General features: G+C 41.5%; 2 protein-coding genes across 2 annotated transcripts in view; both read left to right on the top strand.

The window, feature by feature from the left end:
• Window positions 1-16,360, top strand: part of stab1 (stabilin 1) — a 100,921-nt gene extending 84,561 nt beyond the window's left edge. The window contains exons 59-70 of the mRNA XM_036151762.1: window positions 670-802; window positions 882-942; window positions 1,993-2,137; window positions 4,161-4,294; window positions 9,339-9,504; window positions 10,798-10,904; window positions 12,440-12,559; window positions 13,732-13,866; window positions 14,239-14,343; window positions 15,361-15,507; window positions 15,965-16,069; window positions 16,215-16,360. Of these exons, the coding sequence (XP_036007655.1) occupies window positions 670-802; window positions 882-942; window positions 1,993-2,137; window positions 4,161-4,294; window positions 9,339-9,504; window positions 10,798-10,904; window positions 12,440-12,559; window positions 13,732-13,866; window positions 14,239-14,343; window positions 15,361-15,507; window positions 15,965-16,069; window positions 16,215-16,283 (1,427 nt within the window). The 3' untranslated portion in view covers window positions 16,284-16,360. The remainder of the gene's footprint in view (window positions 1-669; window positions 803-881; window positions 943-1,992; window positions 2,138-4,160; window positions 4,295-9,338; window positions 9,505-10,797; window positions 10,905-12,439; window positions 12,560-13,731; window positions 13,867-14,238; window positions 14,344-15,360; window positions 15,508-15,964; window positions 16,070-16,214) is intronic.
• LOC118567219 (nuclear factor 7, brain-like) overlaps window positions 1-16,829 on the top strand; it is a gene marked incomplete in the record, with an annotated part of 854,268 nt that overhangs the window by 663,476 nt on the left and 173,963 nt on the right.

The raw sequence follows: 16,829 nt of genomic DNA, 5'->3' as shown, positions 1-16,829 counted from the left end.
AGGACTTCAGAACCGGGTCCATGTTCTCTACGTTCTTAGTCTTAGTGAGGAATTCAGAACCGGGTCCATGTTCTCTACGTTCTTAGTCTTAGTGAGGACTTCAAAACCGGGTCCATGTTCTCTACGTTCTTAGTCTTAGTGAGGACTTCAGAACCGGGTCCATGTTCTCTATGTTCTTAGTCTTAGTGAGGACTTCAGAACCGGGTCCATGTTCTCTACGTTCTTAGTCTTAGTGAGGACTTCAGAACCGGGTCCATGTTCTCTACGTTCTTAGTCTTAGTGGAAGGACTTCAGAACCGGGTCCATGTTCTCTACGTTCTTAGTCTTAGTGAGGACTTCAGAACCGGGTCCATGTTCTCTACGTTCTTAGTCTTAGTGAGGTCTTCAGAACCGGGTCCATGTTCTCTACGTTCTTAGTCTTAGTGAGGACTTCACTGAGGACTCACTGAGTTAGGAAACCTGTTTATCCCCAGATGAAGTTCAATGATTTAATGAACAAAGAAACGTTTCTAGAAGGTCCGACAGCTTGAAAGGAAAACGCGTTAAAGTGTTTTCCTCAGCTGCCACAGTTTGAGGCCAGTGGAGCAGGTGTGCATCCAGGGGTTTGCAGGTACAGATGCCTCCCAGCTGTTAGCCAATCAGGTAAGAGTGTCATGCATCCCGCTGCAGCTCCAGACCTCTGCTCCGAATACAACGGCGGATGTGACCTCAACGCCGACTGCAACCAGACGGGGCTTGTCGTCAACTGCACCTGCCGCGCGGCTTACCGAGGAGACGGCTTCTCCTGCGAGCCGATCAACAGGTGAGGTTCCTGATTCAGACGGACTTCCACCTTCGGGTTCCTCTGTGATGTGAACGTGAGACGCTGTTCTTGTCTCCAGATGTGTTGAGGAGCCGAACGGTGGCTGCAGTGACCTCGCTTCCTGCAGGTTCACTGGACCGGTGAGTAATGACTCCAGTGGCAGCCATTTTATTTGTTACAGTTCATTTATGTGGCGTCGTTTCACAACAGAAGTCATCTCAAAGTATTTTTTCCAAAAAAAGTAAATTCAATCGATCCTAGTTAGCAAACAATAAGATCAATTTCAGTTTATTATTCAGGTTGGGTAAAAACTCTTCCATCTCAGGACACCCAGCAGATTGCATCGAGTCATTGACCTGCTGCCTTCAGGATTCAAGATAAACTTAAATGTCCTCATGGGGCAGTTTGTTTTGCAGCCAGCAGGAACCAGAGAAATGGGTTCAGCACTGAAAGACTGGGTCAGCTGTATCATCTATAGGAGAACATGAAGCTGTTGACAGCAGCAGCTCAGCCGGCTGTAGCTACTAAAACGGAGAAAACATAAAGTTTAAAGCCGAAATACCAGCAAATAATGTAAAACTGTCTTCAGCAGATTCTCAGGACAGAAAGAAATACAGCTGCTGCAGAATAAACATGAAACATCATTAAAAACTGTTTAAAATTGAGCCTTTGTCCGTCTTAGATTAACACCATTTTTGTCAACGTTTTTTTTTTATTGAAAGAATATGTTAAATCAGACCCAGAAACCCAAACGTCCACCTGCCAGATTTAGAGACAAAAGTAATTAAAAATAAATAAATAAACACAGTGACAAAACTGTGTTTAAACCTACACTGCAAAAAAGGAACTAAAAATAAGTAAAAATGTCTTGAAATTAGTGTATTTTTCCTTGATTCGAGCAGGTAGATAAGACTATTTGCCAATAGAATGAGATTTTTGCACGTGAAACAGGAACAATTCATCTCTAAAATAACATAATTAGACACCCTGCACTTGAAATAAGACAATAGAGATGAATTGTTGGCAAATACTCTTATTTACCTGCTCTAATCAAGGAAAAATACAATGATTTCAAGAAAATTTCACTTAATTTTCGTTCTGTTTTTGCAGTGTACTGTCGATGTTAATTGTGAACATTCCCACTTTAAGCTGATTCTCAGCTTTAACTCTGATTTATCTGGGTCCTCCAGAATGAGCGGAGGTGTGAGTGCCTGCCGGGGTACGTGGGTAATGGAGTCCAGTGTCTAGAACGGGTGGTGCCCCCTGTTGACCGCTGCCTGGAGGCGAATGGAGACTGCGACCCCGTGGCCACCTGCAAGGACCTCCATTACCATGGTAACGCATCGGTTTCATTCTGCATCTGATGCTTTCGGGCCGCCGCCGCCATTTTATCTCCATTCCGTTTTCATACTGCAGGAACCGTGGGTGTTTTAAAGGTTCTTCTTCAGTTCCCGCCTCTGAGCGGCTGGTTTCCTGCTCCATGGGAACCCAGAAGTGTTTGAGGGGGATGTTGACCGTTCAGTCGTCCACTTCTCCTGTTTAAAGGAGAAGTCCGGTCAAAATCAGAATTCAAACTGCTGAAAGTACTTTAAATATAACATTATTATATATTGTTCAATAAATTTTAAGCTTTTTTAATTAAGAGTAGTTTTCATTTGAAGGTCCTTTTATGGGGGCCCCCATCTTGGTGAAGAACAGTACTGCCTCCTCCCAGTTTGTGACGTCACTGTGCGGGATCGGCTGTAGAGCAAGTCCCAATGCCCTATCTGTACCCTTGTACTTGTAAATAAATATCCGTTTTCATGTCGAAATATATTAAGCATTTAAATTAATACTAATTTTACATTTTAGGGACATAAAAGGACAACAAATAAGCTTTAAAGTATGGTTTATGGGTTGGGTTCTGCAATGTTATCAGATGAGTATAAAACTCATCGTTAGAACCAATCTCTGCTCAAAATGGTGATCTGCACCGCCTAATCTACTTTCAGCAGTTATCATCAGTTATTGCAACCATAAACTGCAGAAAATACGGGCAGAGCGGCTCATTCTGAGTTTCAGTGCGTTATGAGGCGGAGGGATATTTCAACGTCACTTAGTTTAGAGCCCAAACAATCGACTTCACTTTCAGAAACAAGCCCAAAAAAACTGCAACCCACAACTCATGAAATTTACAAGCAATTTTAGAAAAAATAAGACCAAAGTCGTATAAAATAAGTGGGCTTTGCAGCAGTGGGCATTCTTTCTAAGTGTGTCGTATCCCTCCGCCGCTCTGGTCGGGTAAACAAATATTTCAGCATATTCTACATGAATAAAAAGAATAACCTACCAAAAATCCTCGCTCTCATGTCATGTTCAAAACATTCTTCTTCGAAATGTTGGCTGCATATGACGTTGTTTCTCTCTGGCCAGAAGTTAGATGGCAAATCCTCCCTCTTCAAGTAGGTAATCCAACAAAAGAACAAGGTGGATCATGAATGGGAAAAGTGAAAAAAACTAAACTAATGTTTTTTCCACCTTTACCCGATGTATTGTTGCATCCAACGGCCATGCATGTGAGCATTGTTGCTTCAACAATAGCTCTCAGAATTTCAATGGTGTAGTCCTCTGGAAATCCGTAATAATTGTTGTTAATCGCAGCTCTGTCCAACAGCTCCTATTGATTTAGCTGGTAAAGCGCAGTGCCTCACTGCACAAAGACATCACAGGATGTGATGTCAGATCAAGTAATGGCCGCCCCCATACACAGTGATCCAGACGACAATTCATGCTTTTATTTTCTTATTGATTAACGCTAAATTCATCAAATAACCACAAACATTTGTTGTAGTTATAGCTAATGAGCCACTGAGTTTTCCTTGTTGACCGGACTTCCCCTTTAAATGTTTATTTCTGTAATTTGGTCATGCTCACCTTAACGAGGGAGGATCGTTGGATCTGTTCAAGAATATTGTCCAATTAATTTCCTACTCTATAAAAACAAAATGACAGTTTTGACCGTCTCAAAACAAGTCAGGGACGCCGATGTTGACAAGTAAAGGTCATTCTCTTGCTGCTAAGCTAGCTCCTGCTAAGCTAGCTGCTGCTAAGGTAGCTGTTACTAAGCTAGCTGCTGCTAAGGTAGCTGTTACTAAGCTAGCTGCTGCTAAGCTAGCTGCTGCTAAGGTAGCTGCTGCTAAGCTAGCTGTTGCTAAGCATGGAGCTCGTTAGAGAACGTCATGTTTTCCAGCAGGTGGCGGTGCTCGGAGCAGGCAGAGTTTACTGTGTTATACATAACTTGGTTCATCTGTGTTTTTCCTCTGCTGTCTCCAGTTTAATTGGTTCTTTAAGTTGATTTTAAACCACGGTTGTTCTTCAGCCAACACAGCTGGAGTGTTCCACCTTCGCTCCCCGGACGGGAGGTACCAGATGAACTTCACCCAGGCAGACGCCGCCTGCCAGGCTGAGGAAGCCACTCTGGCTACGTTTAAACAGCTGGGAGACGCTCAGCAGGTAAACATAACTGCACACACGGAAAGGTCTGGTTTCATCTCCAGCGACGGGACGCTGCTCATGTTCAGCCAGCAGATACATTGGGAAGGAATGGAAAGGACAGCTTCCAGTCCAGGGTGGGCACGGCCCCCCAATGCCCGCCCATGCCGCCGGGTCTGGCTGCATGCACAACTGGTCTCCATGAGCCCATCTCCAGCTCCTAAAGTACTTTTACATCTGGCCTAGATCAGAGTTGGTGCTTGGATGGATGGAAACAGAAAGAACCAGCAGAAACATTAGCAAAAGATTAAAAACCTTCTGACTTTGATACAGATGTAGACCAGGGGTGTCAAACTCATTTCCATATGGGGCCACTTTGGCATCGTGAGGTCATAAAAAAGGGCCTGTTGCTCCTGTATAGGTGATACGTTTAATTTCATAATCAGTGAGAATGCTATGCAGCATTCTCACTGATTAAGTTCCTTCAGGTCTTGATTATTATTCCATACGTTTTTCGGCATCTAACTACTCCTGGATACTTCAACTGATTTAAACAGTTTTCGTATAAAAACGTTCAGCTCGTTCACGACATTACTGCTATGTCTTTTTGTAATTATAACTTTTATAATATTTAAAATATTTAACTTTTTGTGCGTTTTTTGCTCTCATTGAAATTGAATGGAGAATCCTTCAAATTCTTCAAATACTTCAGCTTTTTGACAGCTTACTGCTTCAGCCTACTTTCAGCTAGAAATGCCATTCAACTTTTAAAATGTAGTGATATCTTTTGGCTATTATGGTATGTTTCAGCTTTTTCATATCGTTTACCATTTTCGTATAGTACGTCTTAAAAATAATTTTGGCTTTTCAAGAAATTCAGCAAATAACATGCGTTGCTATGGTCGTCAAGGAGGCTCTTTTAGAGTGCGCACTGAAGAAATTCAACAAATTCTTCTTCTCTGAACAACTTCTTCTCACTCGCTCAATTTTCACCCTATCCTCATAAATTATACATCAAAACATAGGAATTTTTGTCTGGATTCAGAAAATTTAACCATCATTGGTGTGGGATTTATAGATTTTTCGCGAATCACCTCAGAGCGACATTAACCCGAAACCTTCCCCATTCATTTCCTATGGAGCGGTTTTCAAAAATGACACCTGAAAATCCAAAACATCACATGTTTTTGCATCGTCGCTACTCCTAAACCATTTGATGTAGAGGCATGAGACTTTCACACATTCATGTCCAGACCCTTCTGGCGCTCACAAAAAAGAAATTTTGTGGATAACTGTTACGGTTTTTCCGCAGGAACGATTTGTTCGGGAGTAGCGAATGTGCAAAATCCTTAAAGCGCTTTGTAGCTTTATTCTTCCACATCATCCACTTTTTTACATCGTCGCTGTGCCTACACCGATTTTTGTACAAACAAAAAAATGAGCTCCATAGTCCTCAAAAGCCTGCTGATACTCACATTGAAAGAATTATTTTGATATCTCTTATACTTTTTCAGCTACAGCGATTTGTTCGGGACCGTTTTTAGAGAATTTCTGAAATTCCATAAAAATCCCATTTATATCGTAATTTTTTACGCCTAAATTAAAATATTTCTAGCAAAAACCGATAGTTTGTCTTGTTCTCCTATCTGTTACGAAATAAACGCTGAAAAAATTACGTCTCTACCATTTACGGATCAGGAGATATAAAGTGTTGCGCGAGGGAAAGTTCTCCATTATAATCCAATGGGACTTATTCTGAGCAAAGTGTCTGCACTTGAGTAGACAGGCCCGCTGCAGGTGTCAGTGAGTTTCCATGACGACGGAACTCTGAGGGCCAGAGGGAAAGGCTCCATTGGGATAGAATGGCAACTTTCAACGCTCACTGCAGTGGCTGTGATTAATGTAGGAATCTGAAATTCGCACAGTCACTTCCTCTTATCATTTTAAAATTTTGAAGCCATGTGTCACTTTTCTGTCCCATTTTGGATTTCACATGCTTTCCTATTGGGCCTTTGCTTCCAACAGGACCTGGCATGATGCCCAGAGACGACCCAATTGGCCAATACAGCACCACCCACATGTGGGAAATGGCACCACTGACCATTTTGGTCAAATGTTGAGTTCTGGGCCCAGATGTGGTGAGGCTGAGTTGCTAAAGGAGGCCAATCTGAACCATGAACTTTGGTCACGTTTGGTGACATTAAGTATTGGCACCCCTTTTTGAGGCACTTCCCAGTACAGGATTTGGACCAAACTGACAGAGTACAATCACCCGGTGATACTGAACACAACCTTGTTAGCGGCTAACGGTTAGCATGTTGCTAACCAGAAGTAGCTCTAGGAAGCTCGTACAAACTTCTGCTTCACAGAGTCTGTACTTCCTTTAGAGAGAAAGCTCCACAAGAAATTTGGCCTACGTTGCATAAAGCATCTCCAAGCTATGAGTTGTCAAACAAGTAGCTTTAGAAAGTGTATGGTAACTTTTACACTTTTTAAAATATTTCACTTTTTGTGCGATTTATTTGGCTGTTCCCATTGAAATCAGTGCAAATTGCTTCAAATTCTTCACATTCTTCAAATTCTTCACATTCTTCCTATACTTCCAATTCTTCTAATTGTTCTTAATCTTCAAATTCTTCTTTTTTTTCAAATTTTACAATTTTACAATTTCTTCAAATTCTTCAAAAAATTTGAAGGATTTTGAACAATTTGAAGGATTTTGAAAATTTTGAAAAATTTGAAAAATTTGAAGAATTTGAATTTTTCCGGTTTTTCAAATATCTTCAAATTCTTCAAATTTTAAATTTTTTTCAAATTCCTTCAAATTTTTTTCAAATTCTCCAAAATTCTTCAAATTTTTATAATTTCTTCAATTTTTTTCAAATTCTTGAAATTCCTTCAAATTCTTGTATTTCTTCCAATTCTTCAAATTTTTCAAATTCTTCAAATCCCTTCAAATTCTTAATTTTTTTTCAAATTTTTCAAATCTTATTTCAATGTTTTCTGCATCTTCTGCTTAATCATTCTGCAGATTAGCATTCTCACTCGCTGTTACGCAGGAACAGCTTTTTCTAGTTTCATTTTAGTTCATATAAAAATGTAACATAAAAATGGCCCAGTTTATACAGTTTATCTGCAAAAAAACTTTAAACTCATCATTCTGCATCACTTTTTCTCTTTTTTTTGACATTTCTGTGTTGTTTTAATGTGTTGTGGCAAAACGACATCTAGTTGCAGGATTCTGTTAGATAAAAAAATTAACATTCACTACAAGAGGCCACTTTATATGGCTTTTAAGGACCAGATAAATTGCCTTGATGGGCCGTATTCGGCCCACGGGCCTTGAGTTTGACACATGATGTACAACATATTGCCAAAAGTATTCGGTCCTGACCTCAACCTGGCAACCTGACCTACTGGGACGAATTAAAGCGGAGACTGAGAGCCAGGCCTTCTCACCCAACATCAGGGTCTGATCTCACAGATGAGCTTTAGGAAGAACGGTCAAACGTTCCCTGAAACACTCCAGAACCTGGTGGAGCTTAACTTGTTCTGGTTTCTCATGGCGACTGCTGTTTTCATTTTCATCTGATACCGTGATTGGCTAGAACCAACCTTTGGTAGGCGGGCACAAGGTGCTGTGTCAGCCAATCAGCTCAGAGAGTTCTGCTGAAATTCCCTCCTTTCCCTGAATGGATTCGATGGGAACAGAACCAGGTTGATAACGTGCAGAATGTGTTGGACATTATCAACCCGGCTAGCCTGGTTAGCATTGAACCTTATCGATTAAAGTCACTGCAGTTCATATGCGAGTCAAGGCAGGGGAGCGAATACTTTTGCCAGTACAGCGTATTTGAGTTGTGACTTGACGCTTAGTTTCTGAGCCTGACTCTATAAAGGCAAGGCAAGGCAAATTTATTTATATAGCACAATTCAGTACAGAGACAATGCAAAGTGCTTTACCTGACATAAAGACCTGAAGATAAAATGTATCTGATAACCAGCAGTTTACTGAGTGATTAGCTGGTCCAGTTAAAGGCCAGACGGTGCTGTCCGCTCATGACCCGGTGGTCAGAACTAGAGGCTGACATTTGTTCGGGAATCCCGTGGGATGGGAGTCAGCGTTAGTGAAGATGATTTGGACGGTACAGGATTAAATATCAACGGGAGCAGACGGGAGCGGGAGCAAACCAATAGGAGGTGCATTAAACTAGAATGGATGCCAAAAAATAAAATGAAATAGAAAATAAAAAAGTAGGATCACCGCCGCCATTTAGAATGTTTTTCCAAGAAAACTAAACTATAATGCAAGAACTACACGACCCAGGAGCCAACAGTGCTTCCGATCTATGTTTTCCGCCAGCGCTCAAAAAACAGCAACGGAGGGAGAAACCTCTAGTGGCTAACTCGACCTGGAAAAGTTGAATTTGCAACGTAAAGTCAGAAGTAAGGACTTATCTATTAAACTCACAGAGCGACTGTAAAGTTGCAAATATTAACAAACTTGTTGAGAATAGTTGAAATGTCACGGTGTTAACATTCAGTTCCCTTTAGATTCAGCAATTTGAAACATAAAAGTAACTTCATTGTTCATAGGAAACAATTACTTAATAAATTTGTAAAAGGCAACATAATACCTTTTGTTTTTCAACTAAGATAGGCAATGTCTGTTTCCTTGTTCACATGTATTGTTTATTTATTTATTTATTTATTATAATACTTTAACTGGCCTTTACTATAGCTAAAAGCAGAAACCTAACTAACCCTTCATAGAAATTCAAGTTCAAAGTTTTGCCAGAAAACTTAATGAAGACAACAGGAATGGGAGTTGGAGTGATTTTACCAGGAGTGGGACTGAACACAATCTCTTCTGTGGGAGTGGGATGGGACAGGAGTGAAAATCCACTCCCGTGTCACCCTGTAGTCAGAACCAGTGTTCCTCTGAGCTCGTTAACTGCATCACCTGTACCTGCTTCTGCATCACCTGTACCTGCTTCTGCATCACCTGTACCTGCTGGCAGCAGAGCGTGACTCCGTCCTCCTTCTTCCTGTCGGGTCTCTGCAGCTCGGGATGCATTTGTGTGCCGCCGGCTGGATCGAAGGAGCCAGGGTGGGCTATCCGATCCGCTTCCCCTCCACCAACTGTGGCGACAACCATGTGGGTGTGGTCATGTACAAAGACCCGGTGGACCAGAGCAGCAAGTACGACGCCTACTGCTACAGGCTCAGAGGTACTACGGGCAGAAACTGATCTATATTTATGCATAGACGCATCCAGTCCCATAATTTATCAGAACTGGATCTGAAGGACGATTTCTCTTGACGGAATAAAGTCCGTCACACATTTAAAGAAGCAAGGAGGAGATTCTGTGTATTTCTCACCAGATTTAGTTGGCCTCACAAATAATTTACTGAAATCAATGACTATTTTTCATTTTAATCACAGTAGACATATTTGCTAAATATAAATAAATAAGTAGGCTGTTTCCTCATCAAACCACCTTATTTCTGCTTGGCGGCGGTTCCTCAGCGACCCGGTTCAGTGACCCGGTTCAGTGACCCGGTCCAGTGACTCCTCACTTCGGTACCGTCCAGTTTCTACTAATGCTGAGCTCATGTGAGGCGGAGAGGAGAAAAAAAACACAGGTCTGCAGGAACAGCAGAATTTGTCCGGACCTTAATCTCACTCAGCTGGTCTGAGAATCGGCATTTTCTGGTGGAGGAGTCGTCAAATGGGCCTGATCGGCCAATCAGGAGCAGAGCTTCGAAATGTGCAGTGCATGGCAACTACACTGCTGTTTGTAAAGTTACACAGTCTATAATAAACAGCAATGTTTCTAGGTATTTAGAGGAAGGAAAAAAATATGGGGGTTAATTTTTTTAGTCATATTTTCACCTTGTTGGCAAAATAAATATTTATCTTGTTAATTAAACATTTAGTTTGGAACTAAATGTTTGCTAAACCCTTCTCTGTCTGTAAATATCCTGCCCAGGTGGTTTAGTTTTAGCTTCACCTGGTTCAAATCCTGTAAGAATAAAAACACATTAGACTTAGATTTAGACAACTTTATTGTCATTTTGTATTACAGAACGGAATTTCTTTGGCATACAGCTTGAAAAAAATCACAGTTAATTGCAGCAAGTTTCAGGATAAAGATGCAGCAGTGATTTATGTAAACAATTGAAATGGCTTCAGCAGTTCTAGCAGTTCAACAGTCTGATGGCAACAGGGAAAAAGCTTTTGCTATGAAGCACATTTTGTTATCTGATAATTAATTTGTTAATTAAATAAAATAGTCAACAGATTAGTCAGTAAAATAAGTGGTAGTTGCAGCTCAAGCTATAGTGTCTCCTGTTGGACGGATTGTTTATTTATATCTATATAGACCTTAATAATTAAATAATGTGAGCTTTGAATTGAGTTTTTTGTTGGATGTTTCTGCCATTTAAAAGGCATTTTGCGATAAATGTTTGTTTTTTAAGTTCAGACCCTGTTTGTTGTTCATGCTGATGTCTCTGTGCAGACGTGTCGTGTTCGTGTCCTGAAGGATACGTTGGAAACGGGGACTTCTGTAACGGCGTCCTGACCAGCGTCTTGGCAACAAACGCCAACTTCTCCATCTTCTACAAGGTGAGTTTAAAAACCACAGAATCAGCAGCGCAGCCGGACCACGGTGTCTTTTATAAGGGCGACCTATTGGTTAAACTATTCTCCTGCTTTTTTTAATATGTGTAGAAAGGCTTTAAAATGTGAAAATGTGTGATATTTTAACAAGCAGGGAACTTTTTCAATATTCTTCTTTTCTATTTTATCAATCTGATTTTTTTTGTCGAGCCCAAAGTGAGAAAGAATGGAAGAAATCATATTAATCAAATTCAAAACATGTATTGTGACTGCATCCCTGACCATTTTATGCTGCTGCTTACAACCTATTTTTAGATACAGACAAAAAACACTGAATTCAAACTCAAACATTTATTCAACCAACTTTTTACCAAAAGGCGTGCTCTCTGACCTCTCTGAAGGGGGCGGAGCCTCTTCTGACACGTTAATCTGGTTATTAATTAACTTTGGATAGAAACTAAAATTGTAAAACAGTAAATTACCTGGACACATTCATCACCATCTGCTGTGGACTGAATGAAAGATCTGATCCAGCTGGGTTTTTAATTTCCTCACTGTCTCCAGATTAAAAAAATTAATCTTTCCTGCTCCTCAGATCGCCCGTCGTCTCAGATTAAAGTCCGGCTTCTGTCGAGGTTCTTTCTGTGGGACTGTACACAACTTTTATTCCCGTTGATGTTTTCTTTTTTTTTAGTCTTTAAACTAATTTAGTCTTTTTTTTGTTTTTTTTTTACAACAAAAAAGATGTTAAAGAAACTCATCAGAGTCAGGGTTTTAATTTTTCTTTTAAAATTAAACATTTGAGCGGAAATGATAAGAATAACTAAAATCTGGACAGAAATGGAAAAAGATTTTCATGCAGCTCCTGCCTGAAAATCAGAGGTGAGTAATAATTATATGTATGTTTAGTCGAGTAACATTTTACAGTTTAATGTACTTCTGTGAGATGTTTTACTGCAACATCTTTTGCTCTTCTACTTCTTAAATAGAAATACCTTTGTTCTGTTACTGTCTAACGATGGGAAATTTGGCCGTGAAAAACAGAGAAGAGCTACATTAAAAGTTAAGCTGCACATGAGAGGAGGAAGACTTACCAGAAGAGGGAGAACACAGTTCACTAATAGATTAATAGATAATACAGCATATAAATTTCAAGTTAAAGTTCAGAAAGTGCTGAGTCAGCTAACAATCTCAAGCTGCCTACAGCCTGGCCGTTCTGTTCGTGACCTGAAAAGGTTTTCAGGCTCTTCGTTTTCTTCCTGTAGCTGCTCTTTCCTTCTCTGATCTCAGTTCTCCTTCATTTCTTGACCTGAAAGCTGCTTCTTCTCCTTTAGCAAAGCTTTTATCTCAGGGTTTATTCTGGGCTTGCTGTTGGAGAACAGCCTGACTTAATGAGACTCCAGTAAAGTCCAACTGCAGTCGATGTAGTCCGTTTGAGGATGGCAGAGAAGCTCCACTTCGTAATGAACCCGGCCGACTGGAAGAGCTCTAAAGAAAACTGAACAGTAAAGAAGAATCTGGATGAACTTTGTGTGTTTTAGTTGCTGTTGGACTACAGCGGCTCGTCCTCTGAGGGCAGGCAGCTCATCGACGTGCTGGATCACAGGAAGTCTGACGTCACTCTGTTTGTTCCTCATAACTCCGGATTCACTGAGAACCAGGTGAGCTACAACCTCCACGCTGTGAGGCTAACTGTAAATAAAGACTGAAAATGTGGCGAGTGGGCCTCAGTGAGTAGCTGCTGTTCTTTTTATGTCTCCTGTCTGGCATTGTAGCTTTGAGAATTATTGTCTTAATACCAAAAACAGGTTTTATTTTCACCAGTGGAGCATTACTGCTTTCAACTTAGTGCTCCGCTTGATTTAAATCTACAAGAATCTTTATTAGATTTTATTCTGGGACTATTTCATGTTAAATGGACACAGAAACAGGTAGAAGAGAAAAAAGGACAGAAACAGACGAGAGAAAATGCTAAAAGGGAGAAAAGGAGAAAGAGAAAGAGGAGAGGAAATGGAGAGAGTGATATAACATCCTCTGAGTCTGCTTCTACACCTGCAGAGAGAGATATAAAGAACAGCAGAACCAGCTGATAAAGTATTACAGGAACACAAACAACCAACACCTTGATACCATCACTGAAGAATAAACAGGAATAATTAATACGACATGTAGAAAGTGACAGCTGAAGATAATAACAGGATTAATTAATACGACATGTAGAAAGTGACAGATTAAGGTAATAACAGGGGTTTTCTGTACAGAAGTGAGTCTGTAAGCATCTTTAGGTGTTTGGATCCAGTAGCTACTGTTACTTATCTCCAGAAAGCTCTTTGAAAGGACAGTTAATCAACACTTTTACGTCTTTTAGGGGGGAAAAAACCCGAAACCAGTCGAAGGTGCTGCAGCTTTTAGTTTCTATGCTCCTCTGGAGCAAACCGCCTGAAAGCCTGAGAAACTTTTGGCTTCTTTAAGTTCAGACTCTTTTTACCGCAGCTTACCCATAAAGTTAAACTGCTTGTTTCAACTTTGACTAATATTTAGTTTGTTCTTAAAACGTCTCTCAACCTGTTTTGTTTTGTCTCTCAACATGTTTCTTTAATTTCCTGTAAAGCTCTTATTGTATGAATAACACAACACAATAATAAATGTGCCTCGCCTCGAGCCAAACTACAGGACCACGATCCAAAACAAGCAGCAGATTTACAGCAGGACGTCTATGAAGGTCCAGAAAGCAGTCCAGACCTCTGCCTGATCAGTTGTGACCCGTTGGACCTGATCAGAACCAGCATGTGCGGTGAAACTGAGCCCGTTTCTCTTCTGTTTGTACTTTTAGACTCTTTCCGGAAGAGATCTAGAGTACCACATCTCGACCAATCACAGCAGACGACCATTTAAGGATCTAAGTCTCCAGGAAGTCATCACGTCGAGGCTTGGGTTCAATCTGACTGTTACCTACGGCAACAACGAGGTCATTACACGCAGCGAGAATCCACACCACATACAAAACGTCAAGGTGGTCAGAATAAAACTCTGAACAGGAAGTAGACTCTCACCTGAGTACTTCTGACCAATCAGCAGAGACGCTGATGAAAGTCTGAAGTTTAGACTCAAAGCTGAGGTTTAAGGAAGAGAGGTAAAGTCAGCAGAGCTTCAAACAGCAGAACCCCAACTTTTAAATAAATGTAACTTTATTCAACACATTAATACGTTTTTAGTTTTAACCGATTTCTGATTCAAATTAGTTCTGTATTTTTTAGCTCGGTGTTGATTTTTCTCTCTGAAGTGAGAAATAATCGAGGACTGTCTGCGTGGCTTTTCTTCTTCTGTGGTTTCCTCTCAGAGCTGTAAACTGGTGAACCGGCGGCTGCTGCTGGAATGGGACATCCCCGCCGTGAACGGCATCATCCACGTCCTGGAGGCGCCGCTGACGGCCCCCGCGCCCCCGGTGAGTCGCGCTGACATCATCCAGGAGCGCCTCAGTGAGACGCGGCGCTTGTTTCTGGGTCGTTCTGGTTCCTGCTGGGAAATCTGGAACCTGGAGGCCAGAATATTCTGGACTGACTGGATACAGACCATAGATCAGAGCTAAAAATACCACATATAGACAGATTTTATTAAGTGAAAAGATTAGAACTGGTGATCAAATTTAACAGTTTAATCTGTTAATGTTCCTCTAAGGAATCAGACAAAAAAAAAACTACAATAATTTGTAGAAAGATTGAACATAGATGCAACTTCTCCTTTGACCTCACAAGTGTTTTTTTTTCTTCGAAAAACACAAAAAAACATCTGGCCACGGCCACCAGGGGGCACTGTAACGCGCCAGCCTCTCCTGATTGGCTGCCTGCTGCTCTGTTGCCGGGCAGATTTACAGCAGACGGCCCAGTTTAATTTGTTGGAACAGTTTTCAGGAAACTAGGATTCAATCTGCTGCTTTTGCCAAACATCAGAACGCGGCTCCGTTTTCCTGATGAAGAGCAGAAGAAGAAGAAGAAGAAGTGATCAGTCAGATGGTCGGTTCCGTTTATCATCTGGGCCCAGCCGGGTCCACAAACCCAGCTGAGTCGCTATTGAAGCCTGGGAAACCCTGTAGCCGGTTCCGTGGATGATAGCAGAACCGGGTTTTTAATCACCCAGCTGTGGACCTTCTTATCCCTACAGCCAGTCAGTGTTTCTGGCATTTAATTAGATATGAGTCCAATCAGAACCAGAAGGTATTAATACCTGTAGCTGGAAAAAATTATGTTCTAAAAGAATATTTTGTTAAACGAGCCTTGGAGTCTTGACCCGGTCCAAAGTTTCCTAATATTTCACCGTATGTCCTTGAAAGGAAAGCGCGTTGGATCAGAACCGTTCTCCAGTTCTGGATATAACCTTAGAACCGGTTACTTATTTTGGCTCCAGTGATTCCCACTCAGAGACGCTCGGCTCTAACCGTTTTGGACCTACCTGTTTTCTCCAGGTTATCCACAGCAGCTCCAGAGGCCACGCCCACTCCAGTGGCATAGCGGCGGCCATATTGGTTTCCCTCTTGGCTTGTGTGTTGGCGGCTCTGGGATACTACGTCTTCAGGCACAAGATGGACGCCTTCCGCTTCCACTACTTCAAAGTAAGACCTCCCAGCATGTTCTGACCCGTTTGGGTCGAAGGTTTGTTACCTGTGAGGTTTTAGGGTCCTTTTTTTTTTCTATCTACATTTTATTCCTACTTGCTTTTATTCTGTTTTATTTTGCTATATTTTAATCTTGTAAAGCACTTTGCATTGTCTTTGTAGTGAATTGTGCTATATAAATAAATTTGCCTTGCCTTGCCTTGCCTTCATAAACGCTGCTGGAGGAAACGTTGTCACTGTGATGCTTTACTGAAAAATCTGGGCTGAACCAGAACATCTAGAATACTTGGACCCATCCAACCTGAAACCAGAACTTTTACATAAACCGTGCATATTTATTCTCACATTTACCCCAAAGCTATAATTCTATCTCCAGAAAACAGCATTTCTAGAAGGTTCTGGGTAAACTGTTGGAGCAGTGGTTCTGACCCGGCTGCTGTTTCTTCTGTGACAGAACGAGGATGAAGATGCTGCTGCAGGCGGACCGCCCAAACCAACGCTGCTCTCCATCCCTAATCCTCTGTACAGCGGCTCCAGAGCCTTCGCCGAGCCCTTCGGGGTGAGTCCATCTGCGTGGTTCTGGTCAGAGTTTGGGTTCTGCTTATCGCGGTCAACATTTCATCAGAACCAGTCCTGTTTCTGTCTCAGCTGAACCTCTTTTTAGCCACGGTAACGGACCTCCAGATGTTCTCTCTGTCTCACAGGACACAAGTTCTGCAGCAGAACCGGCTGAGCCCGAAGAACCTTCAAAGATCCTGGACTTGGACCAGTGAGACCAGTTTACCGGCATGTTCTGAAAACAGCCGACTCAGATTCTTCACAAAGAAAATAAAGATGTTGACCAAAAAAACGTCTGATTAAATGTTTTATTAGCAGCGCCTCAAACATCAGAACTGAGGTCCATTGGGTCCTTTGGTTCTGAGATCTCATCGGCCAGCAGGGGGCGCCGCCTCTGGCTACAGACACTGACATCTGCAGGAATTTATGACTTGTGTCAAAGCCTCTGCTCCTTTGGGAGACTGCCTTTCTAACTTTATTTAGGCATATTATGATTATTAAGTTTATAATTATTAATAAATCCTGCAGAAGATTCTTCGTTCTGTTGAGGGCCGGTCCGTTTATGGACCGGTTCTGGACCGTCTAACATCTTTAACCACAGCCCGTTTGGCCACAGCTGGGGTCTTCTGGGTCGGGTCTACAGGGACCTGCTGAAATGTTCTCATACCTGGAGCTTTTTCACATTTCTGCAACATTTCAACCACGAAACAAATGATTTTATTTCATAAATTAAATATGAAATGGAAAGAAAATGTTTCCTG

Source organism: Fundulus heteroclitus, chromosome 20, assembly GCF_011125445.2.
Source record: "Fundulus heteroclitus isolate FHET01 chromosome 20, MU-UCD_Fhet_4.1, whole genome shotgun sequence".
Lineage (NCBI taxonomy): Eukaryota > Metazoa > Chordata > Actinopteri > Cyprinodontiformes > Fundulidae > Fundulus > Fundulus heteroclitus.
This window is presented reverse-complemented; position numbering and strand designations above follow the sequence as displayed.